This window comes from Cyprinodon tularosa, unplaced genomic scaffold, assembly GCF_016077235.1.
Source record: "Cyprinodon tularosa strain WSP-4 unplaced genomic scaffold, ASM1607723v1 ctg42, whole genome shotgun sequence".
Taxonomy (NCBI): Eukaryota; Metazoa; Chordata; class Actinopteri; order Cyprinodontiformes; family Cyprinodontidae; genus Cyprinodon; species Cyprinodon tularosa.
In genome coordinates, this window is record NW_024039141.1 from 639,359 (window position 1) to 661,403 (window position 22,045).

Below are 22,045 nucleotides of genomic sequence, written 5' to 3' on the forward strand. Positions count from 1 at the left end.
TTACCTGCATTTTCTTTTTAGCAACTCTACAATGAAAATACCCAATGCTGCTGTGCTTGTTGTTAAGGCTGAGTTGGATGTTGATGGTGTTTTGGAAATGGAGGCTGCTGCAAGATAGAGGGAGAGAAGAGCGAGGACCGTTAACTGCCTTTCCATACTGGGAGAGGTGGGGGAGGAGAAAGGGAGGGAGAGGAGGGTAACATGAGGAGATACAATAAGGGAGAGAGAGAGAGAGAGAAGGTAGGAGGAGAGAAATCTGGAAAGAGATAAAGGGAGTCCACAGAGGGGAAAAAGACTGATGAGGTCGTGCCAGTTACAGTAGAGAGGAAAGAGAGCAGAGCTGAATCCTCCCTGTAATTGAGCCGCTGCTTCTCCGACTGATCCAACGCAGGTAGGGAACACACACGCTGCACCCTTCATCCATCCACCACACAGCAGGCCTGCAAGACTCTGCCTCTTATGGCCCAGAGGGGTCCAGAAAGTTTGTCTTTGATCATCTGAAAGAAAAGGGGGAAAAACGTGTAAAGGTAGAAAAACTTTGAATAATTGGAAACTTAATATTTGTATAAATATATAAACAAGTTAAGCCTATTGTTTTGGCATGTCTTCATTATTTGACCTCATACTTTTCTATTCTTCTGTTTTGATTTGCAGTTACATTTAAAACAACCAAAAAGTGACAAATATATAAAAGTATACATTATTTCCTTATACATTTGTAATGCATAACTATTATTTCAGTTAAAAGCATAAAAAAGTTGCCCATCTCTGTTTAACTTGTAATTGTAGCAATAAGTCGTTTAAACGTCCACCTTTTTCGCTGTTTGTCAGCAGTGTATCTAAAATCATTTATAGCAGCTATGTTGTACTCCATCTGGCTTTCTGCCATTCTTACCTCCTGTTGTGTTCCCCACCTGTCTAAGCATCCATCTCTCTCCATCTAGGCATTGATATCACCTCCAAAAATCTGCGCATTGATCAGGCATGCATGAAAAAGCGTAATTCAACACAGATGGATGCATCTTTTTTTTCAGTCTGAACAAACTCCTGAATCTGCTATTGTTGCCCAATAAAAGATTTTTAAGGAGAGAGAGCAAAAAAGAGCAAATTACCTCCCCTGGCGGCTCCTTGTTAAAAACCTGTGTGTAGACCTGAATGCTCAAATTTATGAGCTAGAGTCCAATGTTTGAATTATCGCTGCATGAAGCTGCTCTAACAGCTTAGGGAAGGTGCCTGGAGGATTTTATTACAACTTTTGTCTTACAGGATAAAAAAAAATCCTCCCCTGTGTGAGTCCGTGCTGACTGATGAGATTAGGCCTGGGCTACAGGTGCAAGTGTGTATTTTTGCACACGTCAGACTCACAGTACCAGCTGTTATGGTCGATGCATCTGCAGCTTATTCTTTTTAAGAACTGTCAGGTAGTAGAAGAGTGTTTCAGTCTCGGGGTAATGAGTTCAGAAGGAAGGTCAAAGGGTTTGCTAAACCAAAATAGTATAGAAGAGATAAGAAAAACAGATCAGATATCAGGTACCAGGTAGATCTTTGCAGAAAAGAGTCAGGGTAGGGACTTTTTCTGCAGTAGAGAGACCCGATGGCAGAGTTTAAAATAAGAAATTTAGCGGATGAACTGCATGAAGAAGTTAGTCCAGATACTCTGCGTTCATATGTTGGTAAATAGGATGTCAGAGCTGCCAAATCAAAGCTGGGCTGTTTGTTTCTGTACTTCATGTATTTTTATGGATGGCAGTTAAACTGTGACTTAATCTGCATTCAGGCGGGAGCTGATCAAACGCGCCGTGATATACAAGGCTGCGGTCAGAAAAAGTGTCAGAGTTGGACATTTAGAGTTATGTTGGCAGAGTAATTCAATCTTACCTCTAGAAATAGACCTCAGGGACAATATGCAGTTAGACATGGGTGTTATGCGTGTCCATATTGTGTGTGTGTGTGTGTGTGTGTGTTGACCTAGCTAAATTTAACTGTCTGCATTCTGCAGCTGCTTGGAGTTTTAGTTATACTATAGAAACGTACTACAATGGCACTCTGTTTTTTGTTTTTTTCTGAAACATCAGTATAAACAAAACTATTCTGCTCTTGACTTTAAGGTTTAAAGCCAGTTTTAAATCATAAAAAAAACAATCAGGTGAGTTTTAAAGAGGTTTTTTTATATTTTCATTTTGAATTCCATTAAGCCAAAATTCTTTTTATGTAAAAAGTGAAGAAACAAAGATAAATATCAGGCATCTCTTCCTGTGTATATCCAGCTGCTCTTTGAAGGCCTTAGAGGTTTGTCAGAGCTTTAAAAAAAACCCAAAAAAGTTCAATAGGGCAAAGGTTCACAGCAGACAGATCAGTTTATAACATTGAGAGGAGCAGCTGCACACCTATTAAGACACAGATCTACACCTAGACTGAGGTTGGGGTGCATTAATCTGAGAAACAGCCAAGAGATTTACGGTAACTTTGCAGGAGATCCGGAGAAAATTACTATTTTTATTTTTTTGCAAATTTTACATTAATGCAGGAGCTGCATAAATAAAACCATTCTCATTCTGTGTGTAGATTGTAACAAGCCATATAAGATCTACAGCAAACATGCAAAGGCGTTCTGCTCAGATCTGACTGAAACTGACAATTTTGTGCTTTAATACTATGGTGTGTTAACCTAGAGCCATTATCCAACAATAATGTTAAGGATAGGCTGTGAGAAATTATAAAACTTTTTTCCCTTCATGTCTCCCATTAAAATATGTAAAAGATGAAAAGTGCAGCGATGACTGTGCACGTGACCTCCTCCTCCACGGTCTGCCTCTAAAAGAGTGTGAATCTGACTCAGCTGCAGGTCAGTGGATGGTCAGTCGGTGAGGTCAGACAGCCTCACGCATGTCATACATGCTGTTTTATTTCAGGGCGGCTCCTGCAGCACACATAGCCGCCGAAAATTAACTGTTGTCGCGTAGCCAAAGGCTGGCTCGGGATCAACACACCCAGAGATTGAAAGCTGAGGGGTCAGGAGGTTCAATAAGCTTTGTTCTCAGATGAAATTTATGTGTTGTGATAGAAGGGCAGGGAAGTGGAATTTTCCTCTTCTTTTATTTTCCAGGATTACATAGGGTTTGGCTTCCTAAATGTTCAGTCTACAAGTTATCTTCTTTTATTATGTGATCTGAAAAAGTTTTTGATTTCCACCCATGTTAGAAATTAAACCCCCTGTCAGCTTGTGTTAAGGAATCTTGATAGTTTCCACCATGCATGAAGAATAATTCAGTTTTTGATCCCTTTCAGATGATGTCTTCAGAGCACCTGGCCTGTGGTTGGCTGCAGAAGCTGCTCGTCGTGCTTGTGAAGCTTTGTTTCGCGTTTGCTGGGCCTCAGCGACCCCTCAACGGGACGGGCTGCACGGCCAGGGGTCCTGCTTCCTACATCTTGGTCTTTACAGGTCACTGGAACCCGCAGTCTTTTCCAAAGCAGTATCCCCTGTTCCGTCCCCCAGCACAGTGGTCCAAACTAGTAGGTGAGAAAATTATGCCGTTTTGGAGGAAATAAAATTTTTTCATTATATTCAACACTGATAAAATACATTTAGTACCACAAGGTAAAAGAAAAAACAAAAAAACTAAATGCTACCAGATGGAGTTTCTCTTTTTTTCTCCACCTGATGACAGATGAAACTCCAATTTATCCATGTTTCCTCGACTCAGTCCCACCATCCTGCTCTACATTCCTGCTGGTTTACCAAACAGTTTTGGCGGTAAACAGAGTAGATGTTATAGGTCTGGGGGAGGTGGGTGATGAAGGTTAAGGCGTGGTGCGTCAGACCGCTTACCTCAAAGCCAAACCACCGCTCCATATCCCTGCAACCTATCCTCCTTCAGACTATCTTCTTTTTCTCCTCATTACAGGGCTAAATTGCTTTTTAAATTTTTAAAGCATTTTGTGATATTAAAAAAAATGAAATGGCATGGATTATGATAAATCCTTTTCAAAAAATAACCTTGAAATAGTCATATTATGCACTGTAGGGAAAATGGAAGGAAAGAACTCAGTAATACTGGAGGAAAGATTAAGAAAAAGGTTGTTTATAGAGGATTTAACTGCAGGCACAATCAGAGTTACATTTAAGACTAATAAAAATTACACAATAGACATGAAAACACAAGTGAGATCATGTATCTTTGTTTTATTCTATTTTTATATATATATATATTTTATTTTTATATCATGTGTCTATAAAAACCAGCTGAGTGAAAGAGGAGACAGGCGTATAAATGTTTTTGGAAGATGATTGGCTGAACAGGTGAGTCTAATTAACTAAATATGCTGCAGCTGTCAGAGGAAAGAGGAAACGTGGACAGAGATCAAGGGAAAGAACAAGGCTAAACACACCATGACTTGAGCCAAACTTTGAGTAAAGCAATGATGGAAGAGACCAACTAAACAAGGAAGTAAACACAAAACATAAGAACTCAATGAAATGTACAAACTTGAAAAGCAACATGACTAACAGCATTTAACACTCAGCCTTCCAGCAGGACGATGACCCCAAACCTCAAACTGTATTCGACCATAGCCATCCAAAGTCATCCCACATTTTCCACTTTTTGTTTGTTTAAAAAAAAAGTTAAACCAATATTTCGTTTACACTCAACTTTTACAAACATGTTCTGCTTATAGTTCTACCAAAATGTGCGGAATGATTTTGCAGGATCCTGAGCAATATTTTCTTTTTTTTTTCTTTTTTATATACAGTGTCCTGTCTGGCAATGTGGCAATAAAAATATTTGTCTTGATGCCAAAAAGAGCCCAACAGATTTTACTTTCACAAGTGTTGCAGTATGGCAATCGCCATATTGCTCCACTTGTTTCATGCATATAAATTGCTTTATTATAATTATGCAGGGAGTTTTACAGTTTATATGGACACTGCAATGTAAATAGAGCAGAAAAAAACAAAAGAAGAAAAAGGAAAAAAGAAAAAAAAGGGTGACAATAGCAATATTTTCTAAAATTAGACAAAAACAAAATCTTCCTAGACTTCACAACACAAAGCATACTAAAGTTTTCTTTGTGTTTAATTAACCATATTTATATTCATGTTTGTGTTTGATGATAGAAAAGAAAGAAAACCTTTACTAATCTTAAAAAAAAACTATTATAATACCATGCTTTGTTTTTTGTTTTTCAATAAAAACATTTCTAATGATTTAATCATTGATAGAGTAAAATTAGACTTTGATAAAGAAACATATTTTGGAACGATATACAGAAAATTATACACAGCCTACAAATAAAACTTAGTTTAGTTGTCAATTTTTTTGTGCTTGCACAATTTTAGGATAAATATTGTAATTTAAACCACCTAAGGTGAAATTTTTATTTGTCTAAAGTAAAGAAAAGACACTTTTAAAGCAAAATTACTAATTTCCTGCTTTGTCCCAAGAATATATACTATAGGTTATTTGCAAGCACAAGTAGAATAAACAAATTTATTACGTTTTTTCAAATAATAAGAAATATAATCTCTTTATGACTGCTGTCCTCTCACTAACATATTGAGTGGGTGCTGAAATAAATATTAAAAAAAGGTCAAAGACGTTTCAGAGAGTCTGGAGATCTGTGGTCTAATGTATAAAATAAAACAGATTATTATTCTTTCTTGCGATGTGACAGTTTTTACAAGGTTAAAAGGAATCATTTTTGCAAATTGTTATTATTGAGGACATGGTGGCAACGATGTCTGGTTTCCAGGTGTGCCACGAGCAGAGTGCCCTACTTATTCCCAACAGAGACAGGCACCAGCAGTTCTGACACACTCATAATTATTTCCACGGGCATGGAAAGGGATGGTCTTTGTCACCAGGGAAGAAAAACACAAGGGCCTCAGTGGGCAGACATGAAAATACAGGGAACAAAAAAAAAAAGGGTACACGTCAGTGAGGGGCATAGGGCCGAGGACACTGAGGGACTGGACTTTGTCATGAATAAAAAATACTCAAGCAATTTAGGAAGGGCTGTCTTTGAAGTTTTGGTGGGGCTTAAGTGTTATGCATTATCAAATTTCAGGGTTTTGCTGCTAGTTAGGATGGAAATGCAATTAAGTCCTCTAGTAATAGGGATATGCGGAGAAAGAAGATAGTGTGTGAAGTGTGCTGGGCAGCCTGTGCAGCTAAGTGTGCTCTCATGCATGTGTCAAGACTATTTAAGGTTCAAATCATGACTATGTGAGTCTGTGTGTGTTTGTCTATGCAGCTCTGAAAAGTGAGGTAAGGCAGAACCATCAGAGCATTTGTCAGCGTGTTTCTGGCTAACCTTACTCTGCCCTTACAACCACGGGCCCAGGTCAGTGGCTTTGTGGGTCTACAGAACCAGTTGTGTAAAAACTAAAGCAGGGCTCTTGATTTTAAACAGATTTCTGAGATAGGCAGAACGATATAAAAAAAAAGTGAGGAGAAAGCCCGCTGGCCCAGACTGCACAAAAAGCATCATTAAAGGTTTTCAGAATTGTTAAAATAAATTGTTTTCCACCCCCTGTCTGCCAAGTCTGGGATCCTGACCTACATCCTGGCAGCTCCAGCCCGTGTTGTGGTTTCCGCAGCAATAGATGGAGAATAAAACCTTGCCATAACGCGTACATATGAGCAGTTCCTTCAGAATTATCAGTTTAAGTGCAGGAAGTAGGTGGTGGCCTGAGTAGAAATCCACTCAGGCCCTGCGGTGGAAATGATCTCATCATCTGGCTCAGAACTCTGCGGAGCTTCATTGACACTCACAACCAGTCAAGTGAGCATCCGTCTTACTTCCCTCGTCTCATATTTCTTCTATTTCTTTTTCTCTCTCAATAGCGGTGAGCCACAATCACCACTTTAGGCTCTGGGAGGAGGGCTTCCCAGCCAGTCCAGGAGTGCAGAGCTTCGCTGAAGTTGGGGTGACGGTTGAGCTGATGAAAGCAGCCAAGGAGGCCAGGAAGAAGCGCGCTGCGGGAGCCATGCACCGGACTGCTGGCATTCCCAACGGGATTGGTCACAGCTCCACGGAGATGCTCATGGTGCCTCGCAACCCACTGGTAGGAGACAACAAACCTTAAAAAAAGCACAATTATACTCCGTCGCTTTGACCAGGGACAATTACCCCATGCATCTGACCAACCAAGTCATTTTTATTCTGATTTCCACTACACCCAGTCAGACTTTGTTTAGACCAAGTGCTTGAGCTCAGTAGCCACAAACGCCCACATCCATCCTGCACGGTTTGCTCTCTGTCTGAACTGGGGCAGAAGGAGGGGCCCATCTGTCTAAGGTAAATATGGAGGCAGCAGCCAGTTACCTCAACATAAAGACTGCGGAGACACAGAACCAGCTACAATTTTCCTGTCTGAGGAAAAAGAAAATTGAGCCACCAGGGATTTTGCTGATTAGCCAGTTAAACTTTGAGCTAACTAGTTTAAAGAACGTAAAAGCTAAGACGAAGCCTGTCATTATCATCAACCCGAATATAAATCATGCATTCACTGTGATAGCCGCAAAAGGTCAGTTTGACAGGCCAAGAACAGGCTGGATTCCTGCCAGGCGTGTCAAATTCAAAAATCCCTAATATTGAACCTGTCTGACAACAGGAAGTAGGCCAAAATACATTAAAAGAAACACATCATGTCCTAATGTGAAGAAATCCAGTAACAGATGAGAAACAAAGTCCTTCATATTTATTATTATTTGGCATCATGTTATAGTTTACTGGATTCCAGTAAACCACAGCAAGTCATTGTTTATTAAAGAAGAAAACATGGAACAGAGATGGACCATTCCAGAATAGGTGAGCCCTCCAACATAATGTCAGGAGCACATCGATTATTCATCAAACAGTCAACAGTTTAAAGCTCAACAGGCCCCACTTATGTTAGTTATAGTCAGTGTTCATGATTCAATAAAGGAAAATAGACGAGGCTAAAGAGGATAGTGAAACATGTTGGTGCTTTTGTAATGGCCGACGGCTTCGATGCTTCATGATCAGGACAACCAGCAATGATTGACAGAACTAATTCTGATTTCTGGGGAAAATCTGACCCAATAGTAAGACCATGAACTAAAACTCAACCTCACCTGTTTATGCTGCAAATACAACAATCTGATGCAAACCAGTTCTACCCTAAATGACACAAAACAAATAAAGTGGAGGTTCTGGAGAGACTTAGACAGAGTCTGGACCTAAACACAGTTCAGATGCTGTGATTAACCTGAAAAAGCTGTTCATACCTAACAAAGCATCAATGCTGTTGAAGAAAAAAACTATTCTGCAGAGAAGAAATTGCCAAATTCATTCCCACCAAAGATTCGAAAAATTACATTTAATTGCTCACACATTGGAGAAATGTACCTCTGCATTAATCCATCCCCTTGAGGAGCAGTGGGCTGCCATTGTGGGGCACCCAGGAGTTAAGGGTCTTGTGTAGTCTGTGTGATGAGTTTTCAAATCACAACCTCAGAATTGCAAGCTCTATACACTAAAAACTGGGCCGCCACTCCTGCAGGCAGATACGTTTCAGCCGTTTTTCACTAAATAAAAGAAAAACTGTTTTGCACCTGCCATGTTACTTTTTATTAGAGTTGACATGATCTGAAAGACTGAAGCGGGTCAAAAGTTTAAAAACAGAAGAGATCTGTTAAGGGGGTGACACCTCTTGATCAAATAGTATTTGTCTGAATTTTTTATTGATAAGAAATTCTAATAATTCACAATTGTTTAATTCCTTTAACAGCTCAGAGGGTTCTCCTTTGGTCATCGTCTCTGCAAACCTTCGTTTCTGTAGAGATTGAGTCAAAAAAACGAGATTATCACTAATAATTTGTTGCTTTGGATGATTTAATTCATTTGACAAGCGAACTCCATCCCACTCACTAAGGGTTTTACACATGGGATGAGTTTCTTGGATACAGAGCTTCTTTTGTCCAAACAGAACATTTTTGTTTTGAACAACAAACTTAATGTTTGGTCTGCCGATGACACACCATTCCAACAATCCTCCATCCTCTCTATGTGATCTTTAATAATCTGCAGCTGAGTTTATTCATGTTCATCCATTGTGATGTCTGTGCAGGGAACAAGCTGCAGATGGGCAGTGCCGTTCTTCTCAAACAGCCTTTTCCCTGCAGCATCATGAGCATCATCACTGCTGAGTTGCTCTGATGGTGGCCTCTTAAACATTAATGCGAGCCAACATTTAGATGATTAAATGTTGCTTCAAACCAGGCATTGGTTTCACTATAACTATGTTAATTTTCTGCCATCTTCATTTACAATGCTTGATCAGAACACATCCTAGTTCTTGTGTTTTGAATTAGGTTTTAAAGGCTTGTGTGCTGGATGCAAATATGAAAAGATACAACGGAGATGAGCTGATGCAGTCTGGTGAGATGATTGCTGTGTCATTCAGCCAGCGAAATATTTCAAAGCTCGTTGATTTTAATAAACGTAAACGATTTTGCAGTTGTTCCCAGAATCTGATTGAACATGAGGAGCTCTTTCAGATTGTTGGCTACATATTCCCTTCCTCTATGGTTTTACTCTGGAAGATCTTTGCTCTTATTACTCAGTTTGGTTTAACTTTGAAAAAAAAAAAAAGAAAGACAGGGAACATTTTATGTGTGTGGATCTTTTGTAATCATATCCAGTTTAACCCATGGTAGGGATTTATCCTAAAATTAACCTGGGTCTGATTAATGCTATTAGGTTATGAAGCAGAGAGCATGGTTGAGCTAAACGTCTCCTTTTTTCCTAGTTTAGTTCAGTTCATTTCTTTCTCTTTCTTTGCATGGTAATTCATATCAAATGTCATTGCAAAGCACTTTACAAGGCAAACAGGTCCAATACACATCTAAATTTATATCATGGAATTTGTTTTCATCAGCTTGTCTGAACTGTTCATAGAAAACAGTGGCCAAATAACAGAGATGTTCACTTCATTCAGTGCCAAATAGATCTGTTTCTTAAAGGTACAGTGGAGGATGCTCTATTTCCGGGTGGATCATCTATATAATTGGTCCTCCTAATTGTCAATCATTCTGGTGATGTCTACGTAAGGCCTTTTTAACCTGCTCAGCCCCATTTTCACTTACAGGTGGTGAGTCTGACATAGTGGTAAAATTGCAAATCTTCTTTTGGAAAATAAGCTTGTATTTTAAACTTTTTTTTTTTTTAATTCGTGAAGATCCTTCACTATACCTTTAAGAAAAAAAATATGTTATTAAACCAAACAGTAGAATTTATCTCAAATATTCACCAAGTTCACCACAACAAGAACCAGAACAAGAACTACTTCTAAATGCAGGTATCAACATTAGAAAAGTTCAGCTTTACCATTCTTAGCTGCCCAGCCAAAGCCTGACTTGAATTTTAAAAAGATAAAGATTTGAATATTTACTTTAACAACCTTAAAAACATGGCACTTTTCACTCAGGTTAAGTTGAGTCGCTCATGCCTCCTTGTGACTTAGGTTAAAAAGTTTAAATAACCCCTTTGACCCTTTCATTTGCAGCTTATCGTCTTGTTTTCTAGGTACATTATATCTGTGGCCGTCTGTTTTTAGATCAGACAAGCAAAGCAAAGCCCAAACGATTGAATGCGTTGTGTTTAACCTGCTTTAATGATGTGATACGGCTAATATCTTAATCTGTAAGCATGCCCGTCTGTCTGTTTTATTCTGATGCGCTCTCATTTATAAATGCTTTCTCATTCCTTTGAATGCAATGGTTTATACGACATCCCCCAGGAATCCCAAACACATGACTTCTGTCATCGTATATCCAGCTATTGTTTAATGTGTAGCTCCAAACAGATGGAGAGACAGAATGTGAGCCATTTTAAGCTCCCAGAGCGGGAGAAGCTTAGCATGCAGCTTCTCCTGGTTGTATGCTTTCTACTGGATGCCTTCTGGTGTTTGGGAACAATTTTCTATGATGGAGACAAAGTGGCAGAAATCATTGAGGGTTGAAGATTTGTCTTAACCAGAGAAACCTTTGTGTCTCTGTAATACAAGAGGAAAACCCACAATGGCACCCTTCAGATTGGATCTGGTGTTCAGGCAAATACAAAAAGCAGAAGTGGTAAAGCAGTTTAAAGAATACAAATAAGGAAATAAAAGAAGAAGCCACATGGATTCCTCTGGTGTAGTCTTTACATGGAAACGCGTACGTCTTCCTGGATAATCTTAATCCTTTGTCTCAGACCTGCTGGTTTAACTTCTGTGTTCAGTTCAGCTCCATCATTCATTTATAACCCACTCAAAAGCCAGTTCTAAGATTGACAAGCTGAACCCAAATCTTCAAATGTTTTTGTTCATAAGTATATAGTTTTCAAATGTGCTGGGTTTTTTTTTTTTGAACTTCTGCCACCACAAGTGTGTTGACCCTCCATCCACTCTCTGAGATGAGATCATCGTTTCTCAGGAAACATACATCATACAGGAGACAGACTGGGTGCACGTGCACGCATGCCGGCTGTGTTTTATAGGCTCAAAAATCCCTGCATTGACTCTCGTGTGTGATGTCACTCCTATTGCATTTATAGCGCTGGCCGATGTTACTGTGATCTCTGTGATTTCATTCATTCTGAACTCATCTCACTTTTCCCAGCAGAAGGATTTAACCAGTTGCACAGCTCAGACTAGACTTACTGTTAAAATGTTTTTAAAAAGCAATTGTTTGCTTTAAAGTTTACGGCTACATCTCAAAAATATTAAGCGTTGCTGTTTGACATACAATGAATTGTATTCTTTGGCACCCGTTGTTCAGGATTAAGTTAGAGCTTACTGTAAATGCCTAACATGCATGACAGCCTTAACTACAGTTCAGATTTCTAAAGTGGGGTTTTATTGGGGGATTATAATTATTCCCTATCTCACCCTCTAAACCCCCCCTACAAAAATCGGCCAAAATGGAAATGGAAATTTGTGCCAGGTTGGGTCTGGAAATGTTTGGTCAATAATTGTTGGAGCCTATTAAGAATTAGATTAATTAATTAATTTTCTAAATTATTGATTTTAAATATCTAAGGTTGTGGGAATGGTAGAGCTATTTTTTATTTGTTTATGTATTGGTTTTGCTTTGACCCTCCTCCTAGTCAGTCCGCCTCATGCTGCGATTAACAAGTACACTGGAAAAAATGGAAACCTAGACACGTCATTTTTATCTTAAAATAAGTGCAATTGTTCTTGGATTGAGGAGGTAAATGAGACATTATGCCAATGGAACAATAAAAAATTTACATTTAGAATAAGAAAACACAATTGCAGTGTCTCATTTCAAGTGCATTTTGTCTAATTATCTTATTTTAAGTGTAAAAATACTCATTCCATTGGCAAACTATCTCATTTACTTACTCAGATTAAGGGTTCATACACTTAATTTAAGAAAACTTTTAGTTATTTCTAGATCATTTTTCCAGTGTAGAAGCAGCTGCTGAGGTGGATCTGATTGTTTGTTTGAAGGAGTGAGGAGTGCAACAGTTTTTTCACACACATCACTTAATGTTTAAATTAGATTTTTTTGTAAGTCAGCTCTGAGAATATTTCGGTTATTTTTTATAAGTAAAGAAAACACCCCTTTTTAAAACAAGAAAATATCCATGAGTGCTTTTTGTTTTGTGAGTCGAAAAACCTCCTCCTAAGACTACTCTGGCAATTTTGGATTTTTTTGGGAAACTATTTTGATTCAAGAGTAGCCGTAACAATCGTTCTGATAAACATTTGGTTCCTGGTATAGTACTTTGCAAAACAAAATTTTAAACCTTAAGCATTTTCAAATCTTGTCACATAAAAAAAAAAATATATGCTGCATTATCTAAAAAGATATATTGTATAACAGCTGTATAAAATGGACAAAATGTTCCTTTTCTTGCTTTATTTTTTTTATTTTACTTGTCAAATAAAAATGTGAAAAATAGTGTATGTTTGTCTTCAACTCTCCAGTATGACTATTTGGTAAAACCTCCCACTGCTGGACGTCTGGTATATCTTTACCAGCTTTTCACTTCTAGAGGCTGACATTTTTGCTCATTCTTCCCTGCAGAATTGCTTAATCTCAGACTGAGACGATGGATGTTAAACTCGGTGTCAAGACTTGACAATAACTCTCCTTTACATTTAACACACAAATATGCTTTGATGTATTTTCTGAGTTTAGGTTTATTTTCCTGCTGGAAGTTGAATCTCCTATAATAAGTTTTTTCTTGGGTATGATTATTCTTACAAGGATCTGTAACTGTTTGTTTCTACTACTGTCTCTAATGTTCTATTTGTTTGTGCTTTTCCACATAGTGAACACACAAAAATGTATCAAATATTTTTTTCTTGAACAGCCTGTGTGTGATGATGTTTAAATAAATGTCTCCATGTCACACACTGAAGTCTAAAACTTTGTCCCTCTTTGTCCTACAGCTATCTTTGATGGTGAAGATTATCCCCAGCCCAGACTGGTTTGTTGGGTTAGACAGCCTGAATCTTTGTGAGGGGAACCAGTGGAAACAGGAAGTGACTGTTGACCTCCATCCTTTTGATGCAGGGACGGACAGCGGATTCACTTTTTCCTCTCCCAACTTTCCAACTAGCCCCCCAGAAAACATTACGCAGGTATGAGGCTCACAGGAAGCCGTCATCTGTTTATGTCCTTCACTTAGCTGTTGGTGCCTCAAACCTCAAACTCTGGTTCATCTGTCCTGTTCTTAGAAAAAGTAAGCTGAGTGGGAATGGGGCATCATTCTTAGCTGTCTCTGGCTAAATGATTACTTGGCAGCCCTCATGTCTGACCTGAAGTGATTTAAATGAAAAGGGAACTCTTATGCAACACATCATCCATCCTTTTGCAGCATGTGTTTTAGGGTTGGCTAATATTTACTAAGAATCTACTAAGAATCTGTTCCTCTTTCTGATGAACCGATGCTTAAATGCTTTTCAGATCACGTCACAAATGCCAAACCATCCGGCCAACTCCTTCTACTACCCTCGACTAAAGGAGCTTCCACCTATTGCCAGCATAAGGATTACCCGGCAGCGTCGATCACTTGACCGCCAGACTTCCATCTCTAACCACATTCTGCCAAATTCCATCAGTCCTCAGCGCTTCTCAGGTAATAACACAAAACCTTTGTGATACTTTACTGTCCAAAAGTATTTACAAAACTTTACTGGTGAGTAAGAGGTGCGAACTGGTGTTTGAGGCTGAGCCACACCAGCCTGATATAATTGGACTTACAAAAGGATAGCTTGGTCTCCAGAGTCCAACTGCTTAAGAGGGGGCTGGACTCCAAAACTACCAAGGCAGGCAAGGCAAATTTATTTGTATAGCACAATTCAGTACAAAGACAATGCAAAGTGCTTTACATGATTAAAATATAGGAAAATAACACAGAATCAAAGCAAGTAGAAAAAAAATAAAAAAGTTGAACTATCGATGTTTCAGTTGAACTGTTTAACTGGAAAAGTCGAAGGCAAACCTAAACAAAGATGTTTTTAGTCTGGATTTAAAGGAACTCAGGCTTTCCGCACTTTTACAGTTTTCTGGAAGTTTGTTCCAGATAAGTGGAGCATAGGAACTAAATGCTGCTTCTCCATGTTTAGTTCTGGTTCTAGGTATGCAGAGCAGGCTGGAGCCAGAAGACCTGAGTGGTCTGGAGGGTTGATACACTGATAGCAAGTCTGTGATGTATTTAGGTACTAAGCCATTCAGAGATTTATAGACTAACAGAAGTATTTTAAAATCTATTCTCTGAGATACAGGGAGCCAGTGTAAGGACTTTAGAACTGGGGTGATGTGCTCTACTTTCTTAGTCTTAGTGAGGACACGGGCAGAGGCGTTCTGGATCAGCTGCAGCTGTCTGATCCACTTTTTAGGCAGACCTGTGAAAACACCGTTGCAGTAATCAATTCGACTAAAAATAAACGCATGGATTAGTTTTTCCAGATCATGCTGAGACATTAGTCCTTTAATCCTGGAAATGTTCTTCAGGTGATAGAAAGCTGACCTTGTAATTGTCTTTAAATGCTTTTGGAGGTTCAAGTCTGAATCCAGTACTACTCCTAGATTTCGGGCCTGATCAGTGGTTACTAGCTGAAGCGACTGAAGCTGTGTGCTAACTTTAGATCTCTCCTCTATTGGTCCAAAGATGATTACTTCAGTTTTGTTGTTATTTACTTGAAAAAAATTATGGCACATCTAGGCATTGATTTCTTCTAAGCATTTCCTCAGTGCTTGAACTGGTTCATAAGGTAGAGAGTCGTTGAAGGAATGTAGGGAACCTCTTAAAGGGGAACACTGTTTTTTTTTTTTACATTGGCCCCTTGATTTTACGTTATTACATCATGTTCTACTCACCCATATTAGTTTTTTGTCATTTGGAGCTGTTCTGAAGATATTCGGTTTTGTAATTCAAGTAACGCCTTCCTATGGGCAACGACTTTAAGACACAAACTAAACTATTCATAATGTATTCTTTATGGTACGCCAGCATTCATAACATGTAGGGGAATCACTGTCCCCCAGACATCTGCGGTTATATTTTCTATATTTATATTTTTTTTAAACAAAGCGGAGTGTGTATGACGTCATCCGCGCGTGCCGGCTACCGTTCATTCATCCTGTCCACTGAACTGCTTTTAGTTTTACTCACATGCCTGGAAGATGTCTAATGCTACTACTACAGATGATCTCGCTCTGGAAAAACAATTAAACGATTCAGATTAGATAGCAGAATTAATATAATGGGTAGAGCGTAGCCGCCTGTGGCCCGGGCTGCCTGTCACAACTCCAGTCCAGCGCGTGGATGACATCATACACACTCAGCTTTGTTTAAAAAAAAAAAAAAAAGTATAAAAAATATAACCTCGGATGTCTGGGGGACAATGATTCGCCTACATGTTATAAATGCTGGCGTACCATAAAGAACAAATTATGAGCAGTTTAGCTTGTACCTTAAAGTCGTTGCCCATAGGAAGACGTTACTTGGATTACAAAACCAGAATTCTTCCCGTCTAACATGAGTTTAATTTCTTTGCGGCTTCAGGTTGATCTTACCTTCTGCAACAAACCGCTCAGATTACCCAACGTTCTTGACATTCAAGCATCATGAGCAAAGTTTGATTATCCTTTTTGTAACTGTATTATCAGACCTGCATCATTATATCTAAGGTGAAGAGAGAGGCAGATCTATGACCTCATCACCACCTGGTAGTGAGTCTAATCCTGTGGCAGAGGAGGCTGCCAGACAGACTTGGTAAACCTCAAAAGGTATCGAGGGACAGCTGGGAATGTTAAAAACTACACCTCCCAGGGAATTTTCTCATGTACCATGAGAGATTAGGGATATCCAGTAAAAATGCAGCAGAAACTCCATTGCGGCTTTGGCTTTCAGGAGCTGTGGCCTTAAAATTATTGGTGCTCATTGTGTGGGTAGCCAGAGGACTCACTGGGGTCACTATTGGTGACTGAAGCTGTATGGCTAAAGCAAATGGACTAAAGGCTCAGTTGTCTTTAGGGACAGTCAAAGCGGCTGATTATGTACAGATTGACCAGACAGACTGCAACAACTGTTGTAGCAGATAAGTGGGATCATCCCAGGCTGTGTGTGGAAAAGGTACCAGTGAACCCAGACTGAGGTTATGGTTGAGAGGTGGAAGGAGTACATGAACTCCTTAATCCAATCATCGTGACCTCTGTGGAAGAGAAGGAGGAACCTGAACCTTCTATCACCTTAATGGAGGCCTCCAAGGTAGTTAAATAGATCCCCATTGGCAGGGCGTCAGCTGGGGCTATCAGGACTGACATACCTCCTCAGTGCTGCAGAAACATTGAAGTGGCACCGGTACTGCATGCAGTATTGGTGTCCTGACTTTTAATAAAGGGCTTCGGATATTGAACTCCATCTCACTCCTCAGCCTCCAAGAAAAAGAACACTCTAAAGTGTAGTGGAAGCTCCAACCGATTGTTGAACCTCACATTCAGGATGAGCAATGTGGCTTCTGCCCTGGCTGTGGAATATTGGACCAGATGTTTACCCAACAAGAAATGCTGAGACCATCATGGTAGTTTGCTTCATCCGATCTACATGTGTTTTTTTTGGATCTGGTTTACCACAAAGTATTTTGTGGGAAGCGAGTTTGGGGATATACGGATGGCTTTAAGGGTTATCCAAGCCGAGTATGCCTGGGGCAAGAGCTGTGCTCGCAATCTTGGCATAAAGTTAAACTTGTTCCTAGTGTGGGTTGGACTCTGCATCTTTTCACCAATTCTGTTTCATAATCAAGTGATGTAGAGTGTCTGGCTTGAGAATCTTATGGTCTACTTCAAACAGATGATGCATTTGTTCTTCATCCCATGATGTCCAGAATTCACATGGGCAGATTGCTGTTGAAGGTGAAGTTGCTGCGATGCAATTCAGCTGCTAAACTGCTTCCTCTTGGGTACAGGAATAGTCTCTGCATCAAGTTGAGAAGTTTAGGTATGTTGGGGTCCTGTTTGTAATTAATGGCAGGATGGGTCTGATTATTAACAGATATAATGGTGCTTTATTTGCAGTAGAGACTGACACGGGAGTGGATTTTCACTCCTGTCCCGTCCCACTCCCTAACCCACAGAAAAAAATTGTGTCCCGTCCCAATCCCGGGCCAGAGTAGAAATCTTAATCCTGTCCCGTCCCACTCCTGGTGAAATTACTCCCACTCCCATCCCGTTCCCATTAAGAATGACTTCCGCTCCTGCACCACTCCCATTCTTGTAGTTTTTGAGCTCGGGTGAAAAACTCAGAGCGGCAGCACTGTTGGTTTTTGGGTCGTGTCGTTTTTTTTGACTCGCATTATATCATAGGCTTCAAGGAAAAAAACTACAAAATGGCCAGTAGTGGATTTTTTTTCTTTCTATTTAATTTTATTTTTTGGCATCGATCCTAGTTTTTTTTTTAGTTACTATTGGTTTGCTCCTGCACTCGTCTGCTCCCATTAATGTTTAATCCTGTACCGTCCCAATCATGTGATCGTTACTAATACTGACTCCCATCACACGGGAATCCCACGGGAATCCCGTGACCCGTGGGATTCCCGAAAATATGTCAGTCTCTAATGTGCAGGAGCAAGAAGGCCAAACGTTTTTTCTGAGTCAAAGAAGAAAGAGAGGAGTCCTTGTCTCCCAGGTGAATTCTCGGCAGCATCATGCAGTGGGGATATTTTTCTATACAGGAGGATGAAGGCTGGTCATACTTGATGAGAAAATGGAGTAGAACGCAAGGCAAGAAGGAAACTTCTTAGAGTTTCATAGAGGTTCGCCTTCCAGTTGGACAATGACCCAAAACAATCAGCCCTATTTACCACAAAACAGGTTACACCAAAGCATATTCATACGTCTGAATGACCGAATTAATGTCCAGAGCTGTGGCAAAAACAGAAACTGATGTGCAAAAAATGCTCTCCCTCCACTGATGGTGAAGCTTGTGTCAGTTCACGCAGAACAAATGACAATTTAGAAAATACATTGTTTTCCCTCTAAATATTAATATTTTCTGGGTATTAAGTGAAACACACTGGAACATATTCAGCATTTTTTTGTAAAAATAACATGAATATATTATGCTTTTTCCCATTTCGTAAGTTCGTGCTAGGTTGTACTGGTTTGTTGCTTAAGTGCTGTTTTTTTTTATTTATTTATTTTGATGTCTCTTTGTTATAACCAGCAACACCTTTGGACTGTGAAGTTTCTCTCTGGTCATCTTGGGGTCTCTGTCTCGGTCCCTGCTCCAGAGGCGGAGTCCGTCACCGCACACGTTACATCCTTCTGCGGCCAGCGAACGCTGGCAGCCCCTGCCCTGAGCTGGAGGAGCAGGCTGAATGCGTGCCCCACAGCTGTATGAAGAAACGCCAGTAACTGTCAGAGCAAGAGCATAAAACACTTGGACTTCATGCTATCACTGCTGGACGGGGAAAAACGTTTTATCATGTTGAGGATTTTTTTTTAAGGTGAAACAATAAGAACTCTGTATTGCCTGTGTATTGCCACTAAAATACATTTCTGTATATAAGCAGAACTAACAAACGAAATGGAGTCTTTTGGAAAAGCAGATGGATGAATATCAAACAGTTGAAATGTTAATCAGTCTAACTTGATTTTTACAATTGTTGCACAAATTTCACCCAAAGTTGAGCCATTTTATAAAATGTAAATAAAACCTTCATGCTGCCACTTGTAAATCACCTCCAACAAATACACATTTTTAAAAATCAAATACATGTGGCTTAATTTGTTTTGAAACAAAACTCTGTTTTAAATTTTGTGAAATAAATGCTTTAAAAAAAACAATTTTGCAAATACTTCTAAAGTTTTCGCTCACTAAATCAGATAATTAGCAGATGTTATACAATCAGGGTTTCCTGGTGAACTTCTGACCTATGCTGACACTTTCATTTCTCAATAAAAAAGCTAATTTAAGAACAGACAGCCTAGCAACATTGAACAAAAATGTTTTTTGCAATTCTTTCCACTGTTAGTGGTTATTATTTATTTATATTAGGATAAGAGGTGATGTCATAAGGGACAAAAATCAACATAAAACAAGATTTGCCTGTTTGTTTAAAAATTAGAGTTATGTGATTATGGAGTTAACATTTTAAAACTGGCTTTAGCATTTAATATTAACCATTAGCATGGTAAGTTTTTTTTTTTTTTACTGATAATCACCAGAATTTTGTGTTTATTTCATAAAAAATGTAGAGCCAGTCATGCAGGTGGCGCAGTGGTCAGCTCGCATGACCCTTATACAGAGGTCTTAGTCCTCGATGTGGGCGACATGGGTTTGAATCTGGCCTGTGGTCCTTTCCTGCATGTCTCTCCCCCTTTCCTGTCAGCCTAGAGCATTATATTACTTCTTCCCAAATTTTTCCAAATGCCTCATAAGTCCAAACAAAGTCTCAATACTCAGAAAGATAAAACAGGAGAAAATTACCGTACTAAGTATTTAATTTCCCCTCTGAATCAAGATCATTTTGAATTGAATTTAGTCTTCGTCTTATCACCTGAAGCCGTTGCCCTCTTTCTCTTGCAGCATGAATGGACCAAAGATATAACTCTCTTTCAATCACTAACAGCATCTGCACCAATATGGCTTTTGTAATTGTTTTTCTCACTGAACAATGAAAGTCCAGAATTTGTTTGTCAATTGGAAGGTCCCTGCTCACAGCTAATCAAAGCTAAAATCCCTCTATTCAGGTATTTTCCAGTGGTAAGGACGGTCAATATTACTGGTTGAACTCTACAGGATGGAATATACTGGACCCATAATAAACAGATAGAATGCGTCTAAACTGTAAAACTTGGACTAAGCTGTGGTTCTTTTGCATCCTTTAACAGAATAATTGCAATTAAAATTGTTTCTAAATATTGGTGATGCTTATCCCCCAACTTTAGAGAATTTAGTAAATATATGAGCCTACACATGGTCCCTGGAGCGAGTTGTGGGTCTGCTGCAGGGCTCTGTTTTTGTTCATCTTTTTCTTCACAAAAAAAAAAAACAAAACAAAAAAAACAGAAACAGAAGTAGAAGCAGAGGCCTCCATCTGTATTATCTTACTCGATATAATTATTTGGCCACAATTCCCTTTATAGATATGAAACTCTTCAGAAATCTTATCTTTGTCACAAAACCATTTTTCACACAATAAACTATTTTGAAATCAATAATCTATTTGTATTCTTGGTCTTTTTTTTATTGTTTATGTGTAAAACCTTCTTTCAAAGATTTACCTCAGTGAAACGATACAGCACCCCCTAGTGGTGAGAATCAACAGCAATAAAAGGAGCCGTATTTGTACATAAAAAATACTAACGCTTCTAATGGAAGTATTTTCTTCATTAATAAAAAGTAAAAACAAATTATTTGTAATAATTTATACTATGCAATTTATATTTTGTAAACCTGAAAAATCATGAGAAATAAGAAATTGTTGATATCGTTGTTTCAGTAGCAGCACAATATGAATTCAAGAAGATTACTTAAAGGCTTAATTTGAAATAAAACTATATTTTTCAAAGGAATGATAATATTACAATGAACAATTTACATTTATTTTTATACTGAGTAAAAAACTCGTGCTACAACATATATGCTTTGAATTCACTCCCAAGTGCTACACTTTTCCAACAGGAAAGCACAGTTTACCTCTCCAACATTTCACTTCACACGATCTTCCAGATTATTCAAGCCCTAGGTCCTTTTCTTTGTTCCACCCTGCTGGTTTTCCATTGGGTTTGGTCTTGAGACTCACTGAAGAAACGAGGATCATTTCTCTGTTGATTTCCCCACGTATTAAATCTATTTTCAGTTTTCTATTAATGGCTCGTGTTCTGGTATTTCTAAAAGCTAGTGAAAACAAACATCCCTAAAATGTTCCTTTGGCTTTTGAGGAGAAACATCCCCTCAGCATCATGAACCCTCCACTATACATAGCAGTGGGCTTGAGGAGATTTCTCACATGTTCATTCTTTGATTTGATAAAGATCCACCTGGACTGTTAGTAAACAAGCTTCACATGTTAATGTTTGGACAAAGAAACCCCCAAAATAATTGGGATGTGGAGTTTGTAGTCATGGAGAAGAATTGGTGATCATAAAATTGATGCAGTGAGCTTTGAACATTGGATTATTCCTCTGCTAATATCCATAGAGTGGAAGCAAAATAAATCAAATAAACCTTCCTAGGGTGTTTGATCAATTTAAATGGTGGAAAATACGTAAAAAAGCATTAACATCCAAATAAGATTTCCAATGTTTCTTTATAGATTACTTTATAAATATCCAACAAATTATTCATGCATTCCAAAATACTTCTGGCCAGGACTTTGGAGGACCAGTGGTGTCACTGAAAAAAACCCTCAACCACTTCAAATTTAACATTGAAATCATACATTTACAAATCAAATTTAAGTAAACATTTAAAATTGAATTATCAAAGAGGAATTGCATTTATGAATTTATTATTCAATACTGCCGTTCAAAAAATATACTTTCAAATCCTGCTT

At 38.8% G+C, this 22,045-nt stretch overlaps 1 protein-coding gene across 1 annotated transcript; it reads left to right on the top strand.

Annotated features, from left to right (window-relative positions):
- The first annotated feature begins 239 nt into the window (after positions 1–239).
- Positions 240–20,520, top strand: spon2a (spondin 2a, extracellular matrix protein). The gene is made up of 6 exons (XM_038299048.1): positions 240–391; positions 3,289–3,517; positions 6,846–7,066; positions 13,430–13,621; positions 13,947–14,118; positions 18,709–20,520. The coding sequence occupies exons 2-6, from the start codon at positions 3,289–3,291 to the stop codon at positions 18,897–18,899; spliced, it is 1,005 nt and encodes a 334-aa protein (XP_038154976.1). The 5' UTR covers positions 240–391; the 3' UTR covers positions 18,900–20,520.
- Positions 20,521–22,045: the final 1,525 nt, after the last annotated feature.

Excerpts from the sequence above, each read along its gene's own strand:
- spon2a (XM_038299048.1), top strand. The coding sequence starts at position 3,289 with ATGATGTCTTCAGAGCACCTGGCCTGTGGTTGGCTGCAGAAGCTGCTC. Across the intron at positions 7,067-13,429 it reads TGGTGCCTCGCAACCCACTG|CTATCTTTGATGGTGAAGAT; the intron begins GTAGGAGACAAC and ends TTTGTCCTACAG. Across the intron at positions 13,622-13,946 it reads CCCCAGAAAACATTACGCAG|ATCACGTCACAAATGCCAAA; the intron begins GTATGAGGCTCA and ends AATGCTTTTCAG.